The sequence below is a fragment of the Osmia lignaria genome, chromosome 3 (genome assembly GCF_051020975.1).
Source record: "Osmia lignaria lignaria isolate PbOS001 chromosome 3, iyOsmLign1, whole genome shotgun sequence".
NCBI classification, from domain to species: Eukaryota; Metazoa; Arthropoda; class Insecta; order Hymenoptera; family Megachilidae; genus Osmia; species Osmia lignaria.
The window spans coordinates 12,725,625-12,749,477 of NC_135034.1; the positions used below are offsets into that span (position 1 = coordinate 12,725,625).

The 23,853-nt window shown below is 34.7% G+C and overlaps 3 protein-coding genes across 6 annotated transcripts; 2 read left to right on the forward strand and 1 right to left on the reverse strand.

The window, feature by feature from the left end:
• Positions 1-4,615: 4,615 nt before the first annotated feature.
• Positions 4,616-16,178, forward strand: LOC117610687 (uncharacterized). The gene is made up of 26 exons (XM_076693173.1): positions 4,616-7,083; positions 7,474-7,718; positions 7,845-8,038; positions 8,151-8,272; positions 8,585-8,827; positions 8,906-9,116; positions 9,192-9,357; positions 9,448-9,527; positions 9,602-9,697; positions 9,765-9,894; positions 9,968-10,142; positions 10,226-10,368; positions 10,446-10,568; positions 12,329-12,539; positions 12,606-12,850; positions 12,964-13,157; positions 13,241-13,371; positions 13,545-13,784; positions 13,856-14,063; positions 14,166-14,331; positions 14,409-14,491; positions 14,586-14,681; positions 14,739-14,868; positions 14,958-15,132; positions 15,259-15,401; positions 15,472-16,178. Exons 1-26 carry the CDS (start codon positions 6,876-6,878, stop codon positions 15,595-15,597), a joined length of 4,284 nt encoding a protein of 1,427 aa, XP_076549288.1. The 5' UTR covers positions 4,616-6,875; the 3' UTR covers positions 15,598-16,178.
• LOC117610688 (nose resistant to fluoxetine protein 6-like) lies at positions 16,175-20,089 on the forward strand. 2 transcript variants are annotated; one of them, XM_076693359.1, is made up of 14 exons: positions 16,175-16,356; positions 16,442-16,702; positions 16,790-17,034; positions 17,146-17,339; positions 17,417-17,520; positions 17,673-17,918; positions 18,001-18,205; positions 18,282-18,447; positions 18,511-18,590; positions 18,688-18,783; positions 18,875-19,004; positions 19,134-19,308; positions 19,442-19,584; positions 19,668-20,089. In XM_076693359.1, exons 2-14 carry the CDS (start codon positions 16,495-16,497, stop codon positions 19,779-19,781), a joined length of 2,106 nt encoding a protein of 701 aa, XP_076549474.1. In that variant the 5' UTR covers positions 16,175-16,356; positions 16,442-16,494; the 3' UTR covers positions 19,782-20,089. The 2 variants fall into 2 exon arrangements, with proteins under 2 accessions (XP_076549474.1, XP_076549473.1); XM_076693358.1 differs by lacking the exon at positions 16,175-16,356 and having other exon boundaries at positions 16,373-16,702.
• On the reverse strand, positions 19,970-23,594 carry mtm (phosphatidylinositol-3-phosphate phosphatase). Of its 3 annotated transcripts, XM_076693360.1 has the most exons (11): positions 23,368-23,594; positions 22,801-22,968; positions 22,613-22,720; positions 22,422-22,499; positions 21,921-22,373; positions 21,382-21,829; positions 21,145-21,320; positions 20,968-21,075; positions 20,701-20,885; positions 20,403-20,607; positions 19,970-20,305 (listed from the first exon to the last, which is right to left on the reverse strand). In XM_076693360.1, the coding sequence occupies exons 2-11, from the start codon at positions 22,924-22,926 to the stop codon at positions 20,153-20,155; spliced, it is 2,040 nt and encodes a 679-aa protein (XP_076549475.1). In that variant the 5' UTR covers positions 22,927-22,968; positions 23,368-23,594; the 3' UTR covers positions 19,970-20,152. The 3 variants fall into 3 exon arrangements, with proteins under 3 accessions (XP_076549475.1, XP_076549476.1, XP_076549477.1); XM_076693361.1 differs by lacking the exon at positions 22,422-22,499; XM_076693362.1 differs by lacking the exons at positions 22,422-22,499; positions 22,613-22,720 and having other exon boundaries at positions 19,971-20,305; positions 23,368-23,592.
• Between the last annotated feature and the right edge of the window lie 259 nt (positions 23,595-23,853).

Sequence of the window (23,853 nt, forward strand, 5' to 3'; positions counted from 1 at the left end):
TTCTTTGTAATTAGATTTCATAGAAATGGGCATCTTCTGGAATATCTTTGAAGATTACGGAGGCCCATGGATGCCCCGCGTGGCACTGAAAGTTTTAATAAGGAATTCACTCCTTGAATAGTCTCGGAATAGTATTAGTGGTAAGAAACAAGTTACGCAACAGCAGTAAAATGTCGCCGTTTAAACATCACCGGATGGAATTTGCAACCGAGAGGTTGGAACTCCTTCGTTACTCTCCGTTCGCCCTCCTTTACCACCCGTTTCTTCTTTTTCTATCTATTTTTCGTGTTACGTATACAGTATTTTTCTACTCTTGTCCGACTTTCATACAATTATTGCATCCAGCATCGAGCATCGAGCATCGAGCATCGAGCATCGAGCACACAAATTTCTCCATTCTTATTCTAATTTTCATTTTCTTCTTCATCTTCTTCTTCTTCTTCGTAGATCTACAGAAACTGTCGATCAGCCTACATCTTGTTTGATATTTTTTCAATGTTACCAAATGAAAACGAGATTGTTCAATAAATGAGCATTTAGAAAATGATAACGTTAACCCTTTGACTGCGAATTAACCTTAGAAAGATGGATACCTAGTATCTTCACTTGTTCGGTATTCGACGTTAAAATAATAATACTTTTCTAGATACGAGTAATAATATAGGATTTCAATATTTTTTCGTTGCTGCTGCTCTGCTGCTCTGCTGCTCGACAAACTTCCTTCAATCTTCCTAGGGTTAACATGTACTTATTACTTATTAAAATAGTGAACGTTTTTATAGATTATACACAAATTGTTATTATTCTCAAGATATTATAAATTTTTTGGTTACAGTGAAAAAAAGGAAAAAAGGAAAAAAGGAAACAAGTTGACAGGATTATCGCATGTTGTAAGTCAAAGGGTTAATTTATTCGGTGAACCGATCCCACTCACCTTGATCAGAAGCTTCGTTGAACCTTTGGTGCGACTGTTTCGTTTTCTCGTGTAACGACGCGATGATCCGCTGGTTACAGGTCAAAGAATGTATCGCGTTTCGTTGGCCAAGGTGCACGTGTATAGCGTACGTTTCTGTGCCGAGGTCTAACCGAGTCGTGAGAGAGAAATACAGAGATGGAATAGAACAGAATAGCCTCGAGATATTGACTGATTTTGCTTGTCGTCAATTTTTATGTCCTATACCGAGTCTGTTGTGTAGGTCCTTCGCAAAGTCGAAAGAAACTTTTTTCATTAAGTCGATTGGGATTTTGTAATTTCTTCACGTGTTCGTTATAAGTTTCTAAAACATTTTAAACAACTTCTGACAGATTTTGGAATAGCCAATCTTCAAGGTGAGACGTTCGAACCTTGCGCGTGATCGATTCTTTTTTTTTTTTTTTTTCCATGGTTATTCCGATTTCACATATATGTATACATATTCGGTTCGTTAAGACTTATAACGCACGGTTGAAAGAAATAAACGTATGATTTGTTGAGAAATATTGAAAATTAAGCCCATTTCTATGATATTCTGTTTCTTATTGTTAGACACAATAAGCCTTATGCGATGAGCATAGTGTCGTCAGCTTGAAGAGTAATATGTAGGTGTTCTCTCTGCACGGCTCTACCGCATGGTCCTCGACCCTAACCGGCAGATATTAACATGTTGTGATATTTTACAATAATGTAATGATTACTCGTTATCGCCAGCGTGTTACAAATTTTAATTATAACGGCGTGTAAGATGATTTGCCTTCTCTTTTCCTTTCTGATTTTCATTCTGATTCTGTAACTGTTAACATGTTCTGTTCTGTTCTGTTCTGTTCTGTTCTGTTCTGATCCCTACGTTTGTGAGATGGATGCGAAGGAATACTATCATGTGCTGATAATAACACTTCTAAAAATCAGAAAACTCTGCTGTACGTTTTTTCAAATTATCCGTATTAAATATAAACTAGGCTTTTCATATAAATTTATAAATTAACATGATTTACTTGACGTTGATTTTCATCTTTTAGGATAGCTAGAAAGTTAATTCTTCTCCATATTTGTTCTCCGCAGTGTTACACTGCTACACGAAAAGGTCTTGTTTATATTTGATGCACCTCAAATATAACCAAATTTCCACGAGATTGTTGATTGTGGAATATAAAAGGTATTTACGCGACGAAATGATAAAATAAGTTATTCGGCACAAGAGGCATCGAGAAGATGAATTGGACAGGAATTTGGCCTTACTCACAAGGAAGGTTTTTTAGCTGTCCGCCTCCGATTGTTTTCATCTTTGAGGATATATGTAATACGTGTTTTTTTATTTTGGACCGGTTTCATATTTACGGGGTGAAACGATCCCCTAAATTTTCCTATATTTTACAATAGACTATCTCGAAAACTATCATAGATAGATAGATAGATAGATAGATAGATAGATAGATAGATAGACAATTATGTTACATAATAAGAAAAAAAATCCATTGGTGTATTATATGTATACTATGTTTGCATATTTTAATATTATAGTATTAATAGATCGATTAGGGTCGCGGTCATACCAGATACATATATGGATGCACGGTTAATATCCATTACGATATCTAGCGTTTACCATGTATACTAGGCATTAGTAAAATTATTTATAGCTTCGAATATTAATAAAGGTTACTTTAGTACTTACGTATTAATATGCGATAAAGATGATAAGGAATATAATAAATATCAATTAATTCCCGGTATTAGTAACATGATTTGTGCAATTATATTTCAAGTGTATGTTAGGTATGTGCATGTGGTATAAATTTATAACCTGAATCTTTTATAAGATGCACGCAGTTTAACTTAATACATATTCATATTTGTCGCAGAAGTGATATTCATGAAAAAAATCTTTTAAACAAAATGCTTTCTTACATGATTTTTTAATCGCTGTATATTACAAAATCAATGCTGTGATCGATTAAAGAACTTAATCAACTGTCGAGGTATTGAACGCATCACTTGATAAACTGTTATTGTTAAGCGTAGAAAAATACGAGTGGCAGAACTTTTCACTTTTAAGAAAGTGCAAAATGAATGATTAATTGTCTACACTAGATACTCTAATGTAAGTCATATGATATGACTCATGCTTGGCTGACATAGATTGTAGTGTGATAAAAACAATATTAACCTAATTTAGTGCCATGCACTGTTATAATATAGAAAAACATAATATAATATACCAATGGATTGAGAAAAATATTCATATTCTTTTTTCTTATTATTTAAATTGTGATTACTTTTACAATTATTAATACGATTATAAAGAATTTTTTTGGAATCATATACATCCCGTTTCACCCTGTAAATATGAAAACGGGTGAAAATAAAAAGACACGTATAACTTATTTTTCGGTCGTTTAAAACATATCGAAAAATGAAAAAAATGAAAAAAACCTTCCTCTAAACCGTCCTAAGGTTTCTCAAGCATCATAACTGCTCTAACTGGCATTTAGCTATAAATTTCGTCAGTGTTGGCTACATCAGAGATTCTTAGACTTACAGGTTGACATTTAATAAGAAGAACGAAAACACAGTTGATCTGAAATAAAAAAGATTTCACGAAGGTAATGATGAACGGGTGTTGTATCGAGGAAGAAGTTGATTGAAATCAAAATGATATCCATGAACCAGGAAGAAAAAATGATTCGCTTTCTCTGCTTGAAACGGATTCACGCTCATACCTCCACCTCTGTATCTCTACACACCGTAGATACTTGGGTAGTTATGCGATATTACGCGAAACGCTTTCACAATCTGAAAAATTCGCTTATGTATTACGTCTGATCGTGAATGGAAACGAACGATAGATTATCCTGCCCTCGAACGTAATAGAACGTGGGGCTTGACGAGAAAACGGGTTGTTACTCTCATGAAAGTCTATTGCGGTTGTAACAATTTCCTTTATCTTCCTTTTTCCTTTGCTTCAATATAAATACTTTCCTAGATGTATAACAATATTTCTCTAATATATCAAAGTTTTTCCTTTAATAATTTCAGTTTAATAATTATGAATACTTGAATTGGAGGAGGACAGTCAGTCACAACTATAATTTTCAATAATAGATTTGCTATATCTATAATATAGTAATTATTACTGATTACTGAAACTGATAATTACATGATGAAACAATTGTTTTTTATCGATACCTGTATTGATGGCTCGGTGACACGTGGAAACGTATATTATCGTCTTTGATCTTGCAATGATTTTCCTCTCTGATTCTACAATAGCATACTAATAGCGTAAACGTGTGTAAAAGATCTGAACATTTGCATATTTTTTATCCGTCACCCTGTCTACTTGACACTTTGTCACAATTACCAACACAATTGTATACTAATTAATTAGATACAAGATATAATTCGGTAAAAAAGCTTTACGCAAATCGCTTGTTTACGTTTTCTCGAAAATCATTGTACACTGCAGCAGGTGTAGTTTTTCTAAACATATTTCTACAATGACTAAACTTTTTTTCTTCTTCTTCTTGTTCTTGTTCTTGTTCTTGTTCTTGTTCTTGTTCTTGTTCTTGTTCTTGTTCTTGTTCTTGTTCTTGTTCTTGTTCTTGTTTTCTTTCAAAGAAAGAAGAATGTATTACGTTTTACTATTATTGAAATGCTACATATACAGATACGTTGCATTAAAATATTATAATAATATTTAAATCCTTAATTATCAGAATGAAATTAGATGCGCAAATACTTTTTTTATTCCTACAATCCTACAGATATTACCACTACTAATTCGTACGAAAACTATTTTGTTTATTGCGAATCGTTAAAATTCCGTCTGAAATCAATATTACCTGTTCTTCGTCTGGTTCTTCGTGTGTCCATTTATATTCAAAAAATGGCTGACTAGTTGCAACAATAATGTGCGTCACACTCCAATAGGTGTTGTACATACATACATACATACATGTATACTAATCGGGTTCCGACATTAATAGAAGAAAAAAGTGAAGAAAAAGATATTGCTCGTTTCGGTTCTACCCAAAGTTAGAGGTAGTAAAAGAAAAGCAATCAGTGCTAAGTTTTCATATGTTCGTTTGAAAGGGGTATGGTCAGGAGTATGCATACAGTGTTACGCCCGCTATAAACATTTTTTCCACTAGTTGTATTCTCACTAAAAGAATCGAAAGCTGAAACTTAAAAAACCCTGTTTCTCATTTGCCTAAAGAGGTCACAACGATCTTCATTATCATAACGTGTATGTACCCTGTTCAGAATATGTAGCACAGTACCTTATACAAAGATGCAAAATCACTGTGGGGATTATAAAAATTTGACGACACAAATAAAAACAACATTGATAATGATTAACGTCATTGATAATGATGAGTTACGAAGCAATCTTTGCCTGTCGCCATCATGCAAAGACACCATCGATCGTTTTTGATTCCTCGTGATAATTTTCACCTGTCATCGGAACTGGAACGAAGAATAACTGATATGCTGATTATTTCAGTGACATCACAGAAGTAGTCATCGTGTAAATTGTCATTCTCAGGTACGTTCTCGTAAAACGGAAATATACTGGCGCACAGTGGTGCCTTGGCGACAACAAACTCTACTCTCACTTATTAAAGTTGAATTCGTTTCATTACCGGTAGACACCGTGGACGAATAAATGAAAGAAAGAAAAGAAGATCGCATCAGAGTAGCTGGTCAATTTTTAAAAGCACGACTAATTCTTTATGTTTTTTATTTCAACATCCAAGCCCAAGAAATGTAAATCGCGAGAGACAAGCGACAAGCTTTTTCTAAGAAAGCAACTCGACCATAATGAAAACTTGATCTTGGACGAAGAAATTTGGACAAACAACCGGGCCGATCGGATCGGATCGGATCGCTCGTTTATTATACGTTGGCGAAATTCGATTACCTAATCGCAGTAATAAAATAAGAATGTTAATTGGACGCGAACGTGAAGTTGCCTCGAAAGAGTATTAAATAGAGGTGAAAGTTTTTCAAGAAAACGAACAAGTTAAGCTATTTTTTTTTTTCGCAGAAATGATTGATAATAATGTAGACCTTTAGTGTAGATTGTATTAGACATACAGGATGCTGAGGAAGTGAAAAGAAGAACGGCTACATATTTTGTAATCGTTTACTTCCATAACACTTGAAACGACACGACACGACACGACACGTGGCGTTAGAAAACTAGTCAAATTTTAAACCTTTTAGACCTTGACTCCAAGTCCAGTCCAAGTTTTGTTCTATGTTGAAGCAATTGTTTCCTTTAACTCTAGTTATAAAGCGTTTCAATTAATCCTTTCGATACACATATGTACCTATGTACAATTGATTTTGACAGAAAACAAGTAAAAATTAAGACACAATGTACTACATAGTTGTTCTGGATTAAAATGATTAGATTAATTAATAAGTTGAAAATTTGTAGCAATTGTAAATTTGAAATAATAGTGTTGGAGCGCGCGTACGTGGTGGGGTGTCGCGGTGTCACTTGAAAGATAACAACGATGATGACGCAGGCCACGAGGACGACGCGACGGGGCTTGCTTTCCATTTGGATTCTGTGATTACTTTTTCCTGCACGGCAGTCCTTTCCCGGTCGTCGTCGTCGTATCTCTTCAGCGCGGTGCTGATGCAAATAAATTTTCTGTTCCTTCATCGATAGAACGTTTATCACATCGCGAGATCGCGCCACATATATTCTCTTTTTTTACCACTCTCTCCTCCAACCCTACCAGTATTTAGAATATCAGCATTTCTCCTTTTCACTTTCAGTTAAGAGCTAAAACAAATGTATAATCGTTAAACGGTTGTGATATCAAAATCATCAGTAGTGTGAATGATCAGAATAGTTAGTTTACCGAAAACTTATTAATTAAACACGATGAAATACACGAAGACGAGAATCATACTGTTGGCATGTGTATGCGCATCGATCAATGGGGATGTACGAGATCCAGAGACGTTGAGGGAAGCGTTGCCAGGCTATGCGATCACCGCCAACATCGATCAATTGAATTCAACCAGATGTCGAACGGAAGTAAAGGAATTTCGTGACTCGGTGGATCGTGGCGTACTGTGGAGTCTGAGAAGTTAGTAAATAGTAGAGCTAGCTTTACATTCATGCTGAATTTTCACTCGAACAGAATTAAACAGAAGGGAAAGAATGATCGTGTTGTGCAACACGAATTCTACGAATAGTCTTCGCCGTAGATCACATGTAGGACATATATATATGTATGTATATATTGTGTCCTGATTGCGTGGAGATTTTTCGTCGTGCCACCCCAGCAGGCCATCGACTTTCTTCGCGTTACACAAGAAACTAGTTTCTTTGGTGCGCGGAAAAGCGGGTATGGTCGTAATAATACTGGCCGAGATTGATTTCCTTTTTTTTCTAAATCAATCAGCTGTGCGCGCTCCAGCGAGTTTCTATGCACCGTTTCACGATTATCAAATCGCATCCACTCTGTTTGTTCAAGTGTTGGACGCTAGCGGAGAGCCAACCTCTGGTTTCGTCTCGGGGAACAATTATTGGATGGGAAGCAGACAGCAGTGCGAGTTCCTTAGCCAGAAACGAGCGTTGCCCTTGTCAGACAAGAGGATTCGGAACAATTCCATCTATCGTAACCCCGTTGAAGAGTTTCCACCGTTTCAGCTCAACTTCTTCAGCGCTCATATCAGTCAAAATGGCACTGTGCAGTATCATATCTCGGTACCCAAGGAAGTAAGCACGTGGATGTTTTTTCTTGCTTTTCTTAAGACGACCAAGGGGGGGGGGGCAAATGAAGAATTTACAAAATTACATCTCTGTTATCATATTCAAATATGTATGTAACACCTTTTTTTTTAGGAGCTGATAGTGTTGGGACTTTGCCTACCAGCGTCTTGTACCGAACACGAAGTGGCTACAATGCTGACCAAGATGTTCGACGATAGACTTCTTTTAATCGGACAACTCTATTCGACAGACTTTAAGTTGATCAAAGTGTCGAATCTGAAAAATGACCATAAATGGCTTCTCAGTGGAAAGATAATTACAATCCTGTACGTAAACCGTAAACCGTAAACCGTAAACGAGTAATATAATATAATATAATTAATGAAATTATTCAATTTTTATCAATTACTGATGGGATGGTCAATTTTCTGCTCGCAGCTTTATTTTGACTGCATTATTTGGTATAGTGATAATGGGCACGTTATACGATAGCCTTGTATACCAGAAATGTTTACGGAAGAAGAAAGAATCTCTTGCTTACGAGAACAACAATACCTCCGGTAAAGCTTCAAATAATTTACATTTTTATCATTCATTTCTTTTACGTGTATAATCTTATCTCGAATTATGGCTTTCATATTACTAAAAAATTACATAATTTCTAAATTATTATTATAGTTGGATTAGTTAATAAAAATTCTTCTACTCCTTGGAATTTCCAAATTTTCACAATTAGAAATTACCTAAAACCAGACAACGTCGACAAGTTGTTGACGCTTGTTGTTGTTGTTGTTGTTGTTGTTAACGCTAGTATTTAATAATAATAATAATAATAATAATAATAATAATAATAAAATAAATTTGAAAAACAGAATTGAAAAACGATATGGAAGAGAAACGGGAACACGATCAGGAGGATGATATACCGTCCGAAATAAAACCAGACAATCGGATCGTACAAATCCTTATACATTTCTCAGCCTACTCGAACATTAAACAGATATTTAAAATAGATAATGGTGTAGAAGATATAGCAGTATTTCATGGATTAAAGTTTTTTGGAATGATATGGATTACTATGGCGCATACGGTTTTTTATACGTTGCATATTATAGGTGAGGCAAATGAGTCGTTGAGGAAAATGAATTATTTCCCCTTCAATTTTCTAAACGTTTCGTGTTTACACTTAAAAGGTAACAAAGCGGAAGGCTATATGATGACCATTAATGTGGAGAATCAAATTTTGTCAAACGCCACATTATCTGTCGATACATTTCTTTTCATTAGCGGTTTTTTACTGACATTCGCCTATCTAAAGATGCAAGGAAAAAAAGAGAAAAAAGTGGTATCGTTGCGCAGAAATGCGATGAATTTTATCAGCGCACTCGTGAAGAGATACATCAGGTATGTGTACCATCAGCCATTTCTGAATCGTTATACTTCATTTATATATGAAATTTTCTAAATGAAATTCAAAAGGCTTACACCTGCATATCTGACTACGATATTGCTTGTGATTATTAACTTCTCCTGGCACGAACAGTTTACGTTGTGGTACTTTATCGAGCCGATGCCCCAATTATGCTCGAAATACTGGTGGAGAAATATACTCTACATCAATAATCTCTTCGAATGGGAAGATTTAGTATGTGTCATTTTACTGACAATCTACATTGAAAATACAATGTACTATGTATCATAGAGAAATAACTAAAAGAAACAACAATTGTTTCAGTGCCTCTCCTGGAGTTGGTACCTCTCCAATGATATGCAATTTTATATCTATGGCATCTTTCTATTGATATTATCGACTAGGTAAGGCGATCTGCAATCTTTTCCTTTCTGTTCATTTCATTTCATTTCATTTCAATGTATCCTACTTTTCACAGTTACTACTATGCTGCTCTCGGTATAAGCGTTGCTACGTTACTTTTCTCCACGTTCATGCGCGCATATGTAACATACGCTACTGGATACATTGCTACGTGAGTATCAAAAATATTTATTATCCATCATTAATTATGAAATATCTTAACGAGGTATGTTTCGTAGGCTGGACGCACAACTTGATACGATGACTTACATATATATGCGACCATGGATGAGAATCCAGCCGTATATAGTTGGGATGGGCACGGCTCTGCTTCTTACAAAATTGAACTATAAATTGAATCTATCCAAAGTAATTAATTCTTTTCATTACTGCATCAGAGAGAAAAAAACAAAATATCTATATTTTTTAATCTGTATTTCAGAAAGCATTAGCTGCCTGCTGGTGCTTCAGTATTTCCTGTAACTGCACGATTCTGTTTAGTGTCGTGGATGGAAACATCTCGCTTGGTTTATCAATGCTTTATCAGATGTTTAGCAGATTAGGTTGGAGCGTTGGAATAGGGTGGCTCGTGATCGCCTGTGTAACGAACAATGCCGGTAAAACGATTCTTTTCATATCCGTTACATGAAAATCCGTTACATTTATGAAAATAAATACGCTTTTTTATTTCTACTTACAGGTATCGTAGGTAAATTTTTGTCGTTAAGGTATTGGATTCCCTTCAGTAGAGTAACGTACTGCGCTTATCTAATAAATCCATTTTTAATACTGTCGATTAGTATGTTTAGCAATTATTCATACAACATTGATTTTTTAACCACTGTAAGTTTTTCATGATATTCGGATCTCGTAGATAGTCTCGTCGTTGCCTGTAAAAATAATCACTTGTTTTATTTCAGGGTGTTATAGCCCTTGGAATATTGGTAATAACTTACGTTTGTGCTTTCGCATTGTCGATAATGGCTGAAGTACCGGCGATATTATTTTTACGATCAATCAGTACTTCCAGCAGGAGAATGAAATGAATGTATACATATAAACGTTAATTATTTTTCTTTATTTTTCACTATCGAACACGAGAAAATTATTTTTGTAATAATTAACATGATTAATTTTTTGTTTTAGGATTGCACATTTTTCTATAACTTAATACGTGAAAAGAAAGAAGAACCTTGTGAAGATATTTTTTTTTTTTTTTTTTTTTTAACAATGCAACTAGCGTTTTGTACATAGCGATGTAAATTTAATTGTAAATGGCATGTTAATCCGAAAGAAAAAAAAAGAAATTCACTTATAAATAACTACAGATGATTAAATAAATGGGAAAGAATCGTTATCCGCCTGCAATGAATAAACCTGAAAGTCTAGGTGATGCTGACGAGATCTGCAGTTGCTCCTTTAAAACTAGAAATTAAAGAATAAATTATGAATATTTGATAAGACAATACCGTATTGTCGGTATTGCGTATTGGATTCCACTTATTGCAATTAAAGCCAATCAATAATTTGATTTGATTTGATTTGATTTGATTTGATCTCCTGTTTGTATTATACAATATAATATTATCAGAAGAAAAGTTGTTAAATAATGATCCAGTACGAGCGATAACTGTTAAATGAAAATGTGCCAAATCTACAAAAATACACGTGTATATAAAAAAGTAAAATAATAATTCGTTATCATTGATCCTGTTAGTGTAATGCGTATATGGTATCCGGCAACCATATTTCAGGTGTAAAATTTTATTAACAATTCATTCGTAGTAATTTCGTAGTAATTTCGTAGTAATATAAAAGAAAAAATCCTGCTTTAAAATTATTGATGCTGTAATCGGCATCTGACGATAAACGAAAAAAATGTAAGAAATATTATTTGTGCAATTTAAGCAATTTTTCATCTTGTTAAACCTCGTAAGATACATATTTGCACCGATAACATTTTTTTAATAACGATATCGACATTTGTATAATTTATTTCGAATACACGTTATCGAGTAAAAGTAGCATTCAGCAGTTTTGAAGAAAATGGTATCTATCAATGCCATATTTTGAAAGATATATCAAGGATGCCGCAAAAGCAGTTACGAATACCTCTTGATAATTGTTCATAATTTTCAAATTATAGGTACTACTAATTCTATTCTAGTCATCTTGCGTCTGTCAACGAGTTAATGTTTTTGTCCAATGATGGAAGAAAATGCATTTGTCGCAAAAAAAGGAAGCGAAAAATGCTACAAAGTTGCTTCGAGCAAATGATGTTTTCGCGAATTGCAATAAAACGGGCAAAAAATGTTCGATAATGACGTTCATCAAGAGAATTTGTTTTGCAATAGAGAAAACGTGACGTACGTAGTAGCTGTAAGAAATAGTAGAAACAGGTATAGCGTATAAGTCATTATGCATAAGTTTGAATTAGAGGAAATTTTCTATGGGTAAAAGACGAACGACCACCATAACACTGGACTTGGCAAATGATCGTTCAGCCCTTTGTTCGGCTATGACAGCATCACTTGAAGAAATGTTCATTACATACTCGATACATCTTGGTCAGCTGGTTAGTTAAATTCATGAGCTTAGCTTAGATTCATGAAAACATGATTGCTTATGAAATAATGACGTCGATTCGATTCATGCCCGCAGCAGTGATTTTAATGAAAACGAGGATGGGAATGCAGTTCCTCGAAGACGGTGGTTGCTTTTCATTTCAACTCTGATCCTGTACCGTAGTAGGTACCTACTACTCGTCTAGATTGTGCTGTAGATATTTATTATTTATTAAATAAGGATGAAGTACAAGAGGATAAGTATCGTACTGCTGGCATGTGTGTGCCTGTCTACCGAAGCGAACGTACGAAACTCAACGGGACTGGTAGAAAACTTTCCCGGTTATACGATCACCAATGGTATCGAGCAGTTAAATTTGACAAAATGTCGAAAAGAGATGGATGAGTACCGTGTTGCGGTGAACGATCGCGTACTATGGAGTTTGAGAAGTTAGTAGGGTATTTTATTATTCGACGATCCTTTTATCTAACACGACGAACGTTGTTATTTTCCAGTGTTGGACGCGAGCGGACAACCAACATCGGGATTCATTTCGGGGAACAACTTTTGGATGGGCAGCAGACAACAGTGCAAGTATCTTAGCGAAAAGATACCCTACGCGTTGTCGAAGAATAAAATGAAGAACAATTCAATCTATCGTAACCCGAACGAAGAATTTCCGCCTTTCCAACTAAACTTTTTCAGTGTTCAAGCTCATCATAATGGCACTATGCAGTATCATGTTCCGCTACCTATGGATGTATGTATGAATTCACGATATCAGAAGTTGACGTTTCGCAGTGACGTTGAAAATGTAACATTGAATGACTAACGGACTAACAACAATTAGCTAACCGTTAAACACATATTTAGGACGTTATAGCGCTTGGTCTTTGCCTACCAGCGTCCTGCAGCGAACAGGAAGTAGCTACAATGATGAAGAAGGTATTCGATGATAGACTTCTTCTACTTGGACAGCTCTATTCGATGGATTTCACTTTGATCAAAGTCTCTAGTTTAAAAGATGATTTTATCTGGCTTCATAATGGAAAGATGATTGTAATCCTGTACGTAGACAAGACAAGACAAGACAAGACAATACAAAATATTCGTCGTTGCAAGTTTCTCCAACTCAATTTTCTGTTCATAGCCTTATTTTGGTGGCATACTTTGGTATCGCGACAGTGGCCACATTATACGACATTCTTATATTTCAAAAACGTCTAGAGATGAAGAAGAAAAAGAAGAAGAAGGGAGACGAAAATCTAAAGAACACTATCGGTAATAACATTTTCCGATTCTTTATAATTTATTCATTTTTCAGTTTATTATCATTGCGGTGGATGGGGTTATCTAAATTGAAACCATTAATTAAAACATTAGCAAAACATTGTGGTTAATAGAATGAATTGAAAAAAAAAAAAAAAAAAAAAAAAAAAAAAAAAAAAAAATAGAATTCAGCAACGATGCGGAGGCGAAAGCTGAAGGCGAGATAAAGGATATTCCATCAGAGCTGAAACGACGCGATCGAATCGAAAAGATCCTTATATGTTTCTCAGTTTATTCAAACATTAAACAGATATTTGAAATGGGCAACAATTCAACAGATATAGCAATAATTCATGGGATGAAATTTTTTGCAATGATATTGACCATATCCGGTCACGGGATCTTATATGCAATAAATAACACAGGTGAGTCAAGTCTTCTTATTCTATAATAGAATATTTTTAATGAAATCTAACTAAACCGTTGTAATATGTAGGTAATAAGATGGAAACGTATGTGATGGCCAGCCTTATTGAAACCCAAATCTTCTCAAACACGACACTGTCCGTGGATACTTTTTTATTTATAAGCGCTTTCCTGCAAGTACATGGATTCCTGAAAATGCAAACGGAAGAAAAGAAACGTGAACCGTTTCGCAAGAAAATGATTGATTTTTTCAATGCAATCATCAAGAGATATATCAGGTAGTCTGCCTAGACACGTACTTATGTAATTTAAATTACATACTTAACTATACTTTATTTACCTACTTTATATGAAACTTTTTTTGAATGAAAACTTGAAAGGCTTACACCTGTATACGTCGTCACGATATTGCTCGTGATTGTAACGTTCTCTTGGCTGGCAAACTATTCAGTAGCATTCTTCAGCGAGCCGATGCACGAACTTTGCTCGAAATATTGGTGGAAAAATTTACTCTACATCAATAACTTCTCGGAATGGAAAGATATAGTATGCGTAACTTTATCGATAGAAACGTATCGATGTAGTAGGTCTACGTCTACAATAAAAAATAATAATTGTTTCAGTGCATGAGCTGGAGTTGGTACGTCTCTAATGATATGCAATTCTACATTGTTGGTCTCCTTTTGTTAACTTTATCGACCACCAGGTAAAAGTCCTACCACGATTTCTTCTTTTTTATTTACGATCAAGTTCCTTTGTATTTCTAATTTCTGATTGTATCATATAGTTAATAATTTCAGTTATCGCTATACTGCCCTCAGCTTAGGCATTGGAATATTACTTGTAACCACGTTGGTGCACGCTTACATAACGTATGATACAGGATACATTCCTACGTGAGTATTTGAGCTATTAATTAAATAAGAAATATCTAAACGCGTTATGGTCCGTAGGGTGGACACGAAGCTTGACACACTGACTACCATGTACATAAAACCGTGGATGAGGATCCAGCCGTACATGATAGGAATGGGAACGGCTTTGCTTCTTAATAAATGGAATTATAAGTTGCATCTGTCAAAAGTAATTCTTTTGTTTTATTTCATTTTTATTAATCTATTATATATTATATATTATATATTATATATTATATTATATTATTCGTGTTTCAGAAAGCATCAGCTGCATGTTGGACTCTCAGCATTTTTTCTACTTTAGCTATTATGTTTGGTTGCGCAAATCCAAATATGACGCTTGGCTTATCGGTCGTCTACGAAACTTTTAGTAGAATAGTTTGGAGCCTTGGAATAGCGTGGCTCATAATTGCGTGTCTGACAAACAATGGCGGTAAATCAATTTTTTCAGCACCATCTTCCTTTCGCAGAACAATGCGTTATAATTACCTCATTTCATTTTACCGCATATACATACATACATATATGCAGTGCTGAAATACTTTTCTTATACTTCCAGGAATCGTAAATGAATTTTTGCGTTTACCATACTGGATTCCTCCCAGTCGAGTAACATACACTGCTTATCTTTTCAATCCATTTATCGTAATAACTATTTCTACGTTCAGCAATTATCCATTTAACGTTGAATATTTAACCAGTGTAAGTTTTCTAATGATATACCTACAGTGTGTCATGTGATTTGTGAAAATAACCATTTCTTTCATTCCAGGCTGTTTTTACCATCGGAATATGTACGGTTACTTACGTTGTGTCTTTTGGATTGTCGGCGATCATTGAAGTACCTACGATAATATTCTTACGAACAGTCAGTTCTTCGTCTAGAAGAAAGGAATGAGTATACAATACATACCATAGAGAGGATAATCATTGTTGTATCCCAATTATCTTTAACTAACAGGGACGGTTGATTACTGCAACTGTGAACATTTTCTAAACTTTTTTACTGCTATTTCCTTGTGCAATATTTTCAAAGTCACGTTAGGTTAAATGAAGAAAATTAAGAAAATTAAGAAAATAGTTGTACATAATAATATGTACGTATGTATAACGTGCGCCACGCTGCTCTATAACGTTTCATTTGAATACGTTATGCAAGGTCACAAACAATAATATTTAAATTCTCCTTGTTACTTTGGTCTTTTTTTTTTCGTTTTCGTGATAAAAGCTTTTTTTTCCTTCTACCATCAGTAAAAAATAAAAAAAAAAAATAAAAAAAGAAAACCTTGACTCAGGGAACTCTAAATTCTAACAATTTTATTTATCTACATATTTGTTTTATTTATTTATTTATTTATATAATTTTATAAGCAGAATTACAAATAAAATGAAATCGACAGATTGATTGACCTTTGGTTGGCATCGTTATTTTGATTTTGCATATTTCGTCATATAATATTCAGGTGAAAGAAAGAAAGAGCAGATTAACCATGATGATATAACGTAAAACATAAATATGTATTTTAATGGTAATCCTCTTGAACTATACCTGCTGGTGGGATATTGTCGGTATGACCTTGAGGATAACGGTCCTTTTTATTTTCACTGATTCGGTAATCACTCCTTCCATACGGCAATTATTAGCTGGTGGTGGTCGGTACGTATCAAGATATATTCTGTACTTGTTCATCCTGTAAACGATCCTCGTTTAAAAGAGATATAACATCGTCTTGGAATCCAAGTCTTCCCTGTTTCAAGTTTTACGAAGCGAGAAGACATAATAAACGAGGTGAGGATGGAAGAGAAGAGGAACAGAATCGTTTTTCTCCTCTGTATATGTACGTTAACCGAAGGGATCGTAAGAAATCCAGCAACGTTGATGGAAAATTTGCCTGGTTACGCGGTCACCAGCGGTATCCAGCAATTAAATTCGACCAGATGCCGAAGAGAAATGCAGATATTCCGGGACGCGGTAAACCAAGGTGTACTCTGGAGTATCAGAAGTCAGTAGTGTGTTTTCTTCGTTTTCTTCGTTTTCTTCGTTTTCTTCGTTTTCTTCGGTAAATCATCACTGTTATGGGATTTTCTAGTGTTGGACGCGAGCGGACAACCAACATCAGGATACATTTCAGGAAACAACTATTGGATGGGAAACAAAGAAGAATGCGAGTACCTTAGCCAGAAGAGACAATTTCCATTGTCAGAGAAGAAGATTCGAAATAATTCAATCTATCGCAATCCAGCTGAAGAGTTTCCACCTTTCGAGCTCAACTTCTTTGGTGCTCATCTCAGTCAGAATGGCACTGTGCAGTATCATATGAAGGTTCCTATCGATGTACGTATGATTCCTGTTTTTCTCAACCTGAGAGTGGCTTGATAAAAACAGAAGAATAGAGGAAACGTAGTAGGTACCTCTAGGTATACCTCTAAAATGACATCTTTTTAGGAGACAATAGTGCTCGGACTTTGTCTACCAGCATCCTGCAGCGAAAACGAAGTGGGCACAATGCTAAAGAAGGTATTCGTCGATAGGCTTCTTCTATTTGGACAACTCTATTCGACAGACTTTAAGTTGATCAGAGTGTCGAATCTGAAAAATGACTATAAATGGCTTCTGAATGGAAACATTATTACGATTTTGTACGTAATGGTTAAATAGAAGGAGAAAAGAACCGATCGAGAATGTAATTTCAATATTAAATTTTCCCTGTTCGTAGATTTATTTTGACAGTATTATTCGGTACGACGATAGTAGCCACGTTATACGATATTCTCATCTACCAGAAACATCTAGAGAAAAAAACAGACGACAACATTATCGGTAAACGATTCTTACAATTTACAATTTGCAATTTACAATTTACAATTTACAATTTACAATTTACAATTTACAATTTACAATTACAATAGTTTTGCGATAGTTTTGCGATCCTGGTGTTGTTTAATAATAGAATTGTTGTTGTTCAATAATAGAATTGAAGAACTACACGGTGGAGAAATCGGAATATAACGAAGAGGAGGATGCTGTACCATCAAAACTGAAAGCAGAGAATCGAATTGGAAAAATCCTTATATGTTTCTCAGCTTATTCGAACATGAAAGAAATATTCAAATTAAAGAATAGTTCAAAAGATTTTAGCGCGTTTCACGGCATCAGGCTGTTTGGAATGATATGGATCATTTTTATCCACGTTTTATTATACTCACTGAACGTTACAGGTAAAGTAAACTAAAGTTGCTTGAAATTCTAGTCACTTATATTCATAGAATCTCTAATCTTATGCTGTTCCGGTAAGTTTAGGTAACAAGGCAGAGACCTATATAATGACCACTAATATCGAATCGCAAATTTTAACCAATGGTACACTGTCCGTGGATACGTTTTTCTTTATGAGTGGTTTCCTCGTGGTGTTTGGATATTTGAAATCACAAAGAAACAAAAATAACGTTTCATTTAGCAGGAATGTAATGATATTCATTAGTGCAATCATCAAAAGATACGTCAGGTACACTCTCCCATGCTTTCTTGATGTTATCGTATCGACTTGTTTCATATAAAAAATTTTAACTAAAATTCAAAAGGATTACACCGACGTACTTGATTATAATATTCCTCGTCATCATAAACGTCGCTTGGATTGAAAAATTTTCATTGATGTATTTCGATGAACCGATGCACCAAGTATGCTCAAAATACTGGTGGAGAAATATACTCTACATCAATAATTTCTTCGAATGGGCTGATATGGTATGCTATTATTATTGGCAAATCTACACTTTCCAGAAAGGTATACTAATTGTTTTTTTTCAGTGCCTGACATGGACCTGGTATATCACCGATAACATGCAGTTTTTTATTTTTGGTATCTTTGTATTGATATTATCAAGCAGGTAACTGTGTCAACCAACCTTTTGCTGCTTTCCCATCAATCTACATACATACATACATATTCAGTAATTCGTAGAAACATAATTTAATTACTTTCAGCTACTATTACACTGCCCTAAGCTTAACCATTGCTACTATATTTTTATCCACGTTGGTGCACGCTTATATAACATACGACATAGGATACATTCCTACGTGAGTGTAAAAAATATTTATTTATTTATTCTGTACCTATATTAGTTGAATATGGAGATTCTACTACAGTCTGGTACACTTTGTATAATAGATTCGATATGCAATTTGAAATGGTCGGTTCCATCTACGCGAAACCATGGATGAGAATACCAGCGTACATAATAGGGATCGGCACATCGGCGTTTCTTGAAAAAATCAATTATAAATTACATCTGTCTAGGGTATTATACCTCTAATTACTGATCCTTTTTCTTGTTCTTTTTTTTATTTCAATTTTTTGGAAAAACACCTTATCTTTATTACTTACTAGTGAAATGTTATCTGTATCATTATTTTATCTAATATTTCAGAAAGCGTTAGCTGCCTGCTGGTTCCTCAGCGTTTTTTGTAATTGCATGATTCTCTTTGGTATCTCGAATAGAAACGTGTCGCTTACCGTATCAGTCCTATACGAGACGTTTAGCAGATTTGTTTGGAGCCTTGGAATAGCGTGGCTCGTAATCGCCTGTGCCACAAACAACGCCGGTAAAAACCGAACAATATCTTATCGCTATTCGATTTTTTTTCTTTTTTTTTTTTTTTTTAAAATAGAACACACCTAATAAGTAGAATAGGAATGTTGATAAAAGTGTTTGATTTGTTTTTCTTGCAATTGTAGGTATCATAAATGAATTTTTGTCATTAAAGTACTGGATTCCCTTCAGCAGAGTAACGTTCTGCGCTTACCTTATAAATCCATTCTTGATACAATTTCTGGGTATGTTTAGCAATTACCCATTAAACGTTGACTTTTTAACGACCGTAAGTTTTTAATATTTATCATTGATATCCTCTGAATTCACAGACATGTGATTTTCTTGAAAATACTATTTATTTCATTTCAGAGTGTTCGTGGTATCGGAATATGTATAGTTACCTACCTTGTGTCTTTTGGATTGTCGGCGATCATTGAAGTACCTACGATAATATTCTTACGAACTTGTAATATTGGGAATTGACTTTGACAAATCAGCACACCTAAGTTTCTAACGGTACTGATATCTCTTTCTTAGACAAGATGAAGACTTTCGGTCAATCATTATCCCGAAGAAAATTATAAAATGAGTATATTTCGATTTTCTTCTTATTATAATTTAGGTTGTCAGGTAATAATGCACTTTTTGTACGTACGTGTACTTAAAGTAGTTATTTATTAGCATATTATTATAATGGAAATGTGAATACATTTTGTAATACGCAACTTTGCTTCTTTCTGATTTCATCTCACACATATCACGTGAAAAAAAAAAAAAAAAAAGGAAAGAAATTTCATTTACAAGTAACAAGTAGAGATGATTATTAAAAGATTAGAAAGAATCGTTGCCGCGCGCTACGAGTGAACCGGGGAATGTATTCGAGCCGGTGCTGTCGAGGTCACTGATCGGTTTGCTCGACTGGCCTGTTCACGGCGGCCTTCCTCGAGCTGTTTCTCAAGTTGTTCCTTTAAGACTAGAAGCTCTCTTGTTCGTTGGTAAACGGGATCCTACGAGAAGTAATCGATAACCATGATAATTAAAAAATTAAAAAATTAAAAATCATTGGTGCGTATTAATAAAATCAATTAAATAGTCTTCACAAACCTGCTGTCGCATACTTGGATTCCATCTGCAATACAAACTTTTCCATGGCTTAATGTATCTCATGCTGGCGATCGGAATTAAAACTAGCTGGTAATTCGGAGCGGCCCAGTATAACGGATTCTGATAAAGCGACAACTGGCTGTTCGTATATGACCAAAGCGAAACAGTTTTTTGTTTAACTTGTTCTTGAACTCTTTCGCGTTCGCTGTAAAAGTGTGATTTTTTTGGTACATAGAATAATGATCGATGACATCGATCGCGCGGCCAATGACCGGTGTAAGATATTATAAATTTGTACCTGCTGAATAGAAATGTGCCAAATCTACAGGAATACAGATGGTCGAGAATAGTGATTAGAAAGTGTTCGTTAAATTCGAACGCATTTGGAAACTGACGACCTATTTGCCACACGCAATCCATGAACTGCAAAAATACTGGCGATCTGTCTGCATCACTGTGATGTTCATCACCATGTCCAATCCTCTAGTACAAATTAAGAACGAAATTATATATGTACCTATTTTGTTATTATTCATCTCTGTCTGTCATCAGATGTTTTACACACCTGCTGAAATTTGTGACCAAAACTAAGCCATTCTTTCTCTACAAGTACTTGAAAACCTTTGATTGTTCTATAATAGGGATCTAGCATCAACATGGCAAGTGCTGTCAGCTGTGATAAGGTAATTTCAATATTAAAAGCATATCTCCAAATATTTCAATATTATTTGATAATATGTACCTGGGCCGTTCTATCCCAACCATCCGAACAATGCACTAAAACCGAAGTTTTATGGTTTTCCACTTTATCTACAATTCGTACCGCTCCAGCGAGCACGTATTTAATATGTTTCAACCAGACGGTAGATTCTATTCCCGACAGCCATCTGACCTCGTCAATTGTTGGAAAACACAATTCTGAAAAATATCATAATATCAATTTCGTTTTCTTTTTCATTCACCAATGAATGGACCTTACCCTTTAATTTTCTAAGGCTCTCCCTCATTACGTGTATGTTATGAATATCAAGAAACACGAGCTCTGCGTTCTGATAAGCATCCTCGCTCTCATACCCGCCACCCTTCGCTTTGTTTGCTACCGCGTTTGTCATTGGTCGAGCATCCATAATAAATAATTTGTGACTTTGCGCATTAGCATCCATAATAAGCTGAACGTATCTCTCGTCTTCGCGACTACGTTTACCACCAACTCCGACCAGTGGTTGAGCGCAACGAGTTATCGTTGCTTGACTCTCTGGATGGATCCACGAAAGTACCGGAAGTCTTCCTCTACTCCTGAAAGCTGCGGACGCTTGTAAATCTTCGTCGGTTGCTGCAGCAGGCACTGCCCATACGGCTGGATAACTATCGCATATAGAGTATGTGTCATTGATTTTTGATATCTTCCACATATCATTGTTTACTCCCTAAAAAGAAAATGAGAAAACCAATATTCTTTACATTGCTTCTCGTTTAATCGATTAAACTAATAAACTCATCTAATAATGTTCCATTTACCATTCGTTTTAATTCGGCTATAGGTTCATAAACGTTCCAGCCATTTTCAGGAAACGTATCGGAGTATTCGAACGCAAAAAGAGGTAATTTATGCGACAACGGAAACGAATATTGTTGCAATTTTTCGAAAACGTCCCTCCTCGAATGATTTTCCTGTTTATGAGCAAATCTGAGATTCCTCATGTCCTTACAGAACACTTCGATCCCGTAAGAATTCTCTCCCCTGCTGGACGCACCGCCCACTTTTTCGATTCTACTAACTACACCTAAAGGTACTTGGACTACGTAAGGCGTTTCACGATCTACGCTCCGAAAATGAAGTTTATAATTTGTAACGCTAAGAATTCCTCGAACTGGTCCCGAGTAAGGACAAACGTATGTTACTTCGTGAGCAATGCCTTGCACACGTTCACCATTTAAAAGAGGTGGACCTGTTTCTCCGCTGGATAAGTTCTGTAAAGAAAAAGAATATATTTATACATACATTACATACATACATACATAATATATAAACCAAATTAACGTTCTGAACATTTCGAAGAAAGTAAAAGTGATACCACAGAATCTTTGAGAAAACAACTGCAAATAATATGAAATTAATAAAATCAAAATAATAAAAACAAATTCCAACGATCCAAAAATGTTTCAAACGATAAGAAACTACATAGATTAATCTTCTAAATAGAACTCACTTTTACTTGATTGTCTTTTTTAGCTTCTAAAGCAGAGACAACGTTATTATCCGTAGAAGTAGAACTTGAGGAAAAACTTTTTGAACGCGAAGCTTTATCCCAGCTTTCCTAAAGAAGTCGAACGCTTGCTTGCATACAGTTAGATATAAATTAATCTAAATTAAACAAAATTAATTCAATTACGTTACCGATTCTTGACCCATCTTGGAATTAAGAGAACTGCTCTTGCTGTCAGAGTTGAGAGAATCTGAACTGGCATTTTTAGAATTATTTTGTTCTATATTCAAAAGCTCAGCACTGCTCCTTTTCTCCATCCTGGTATCTCCAATATTTTCTTCAACTCTTATATTTCATACCTGGAATTAAAGTTTTTTCAGAATAATAAAGTATTAAATAACCAGATAATTATTTATACACGCATGTAACATATTAATTTTCACGTTTATTAACATTGTTTATCTTCATCGACATACTGACAGATTATCAACATTATACAGAATAATTACAACAAGCTGAATTGAAAGAATTCTCTTATCACATATGTATGAGTAAATTGTGCTATGACGATAAATTGAAAAAAAAAAAAAAAGGAAAAGAATAAGGAAATTGAAACCGTTTAACCTCAAAGCTGTGCTAACGTTAGACACTCAATGAAACCACTGCAAGTTTCATTATTAAATTGCAAAAGTATCATAAAAATATAAAAGGTTTATATTGGAAACAATGAATAAAAGTTGTATACTAGCAATACGTACTAATAAACAAAGTCCTCATATAATGTTTCAAGCCACGCCCAGAAACATTACAGGCATAATTTTTTTTTTTTTATACCAAAATATTCACAAACACCTCATTTTCTCTTCCATTCGATCCTGTCAATGAAAATTGCGCTTGACAGATATCGTTTAGGTTTCACTGAGAATTCGAATAGGAATGCTCAAGCACCAATGCATATGGGTGTATGTATCAGATTTTTATACTAGGATAGAGCAGATGCACGCAGATGGCGTTGGTTTTCAAGTCACAAATTCAAAACCTTTTGAAAACAGAGGCATCTGTTGTCACTGCTGCAGGTGGATAAGTTGGAAATATCTTTTTTTAATTATTATACAATTAAAATGTTTTGTACAATTATTGTTTTCTCTCAAGTTTTAAAATGGAGTATACGTATTATCTAACTTATATGTATGTAAGTACTATGTAATTAGTAAACAATAATTTCTACTACTTTTATTCTATGG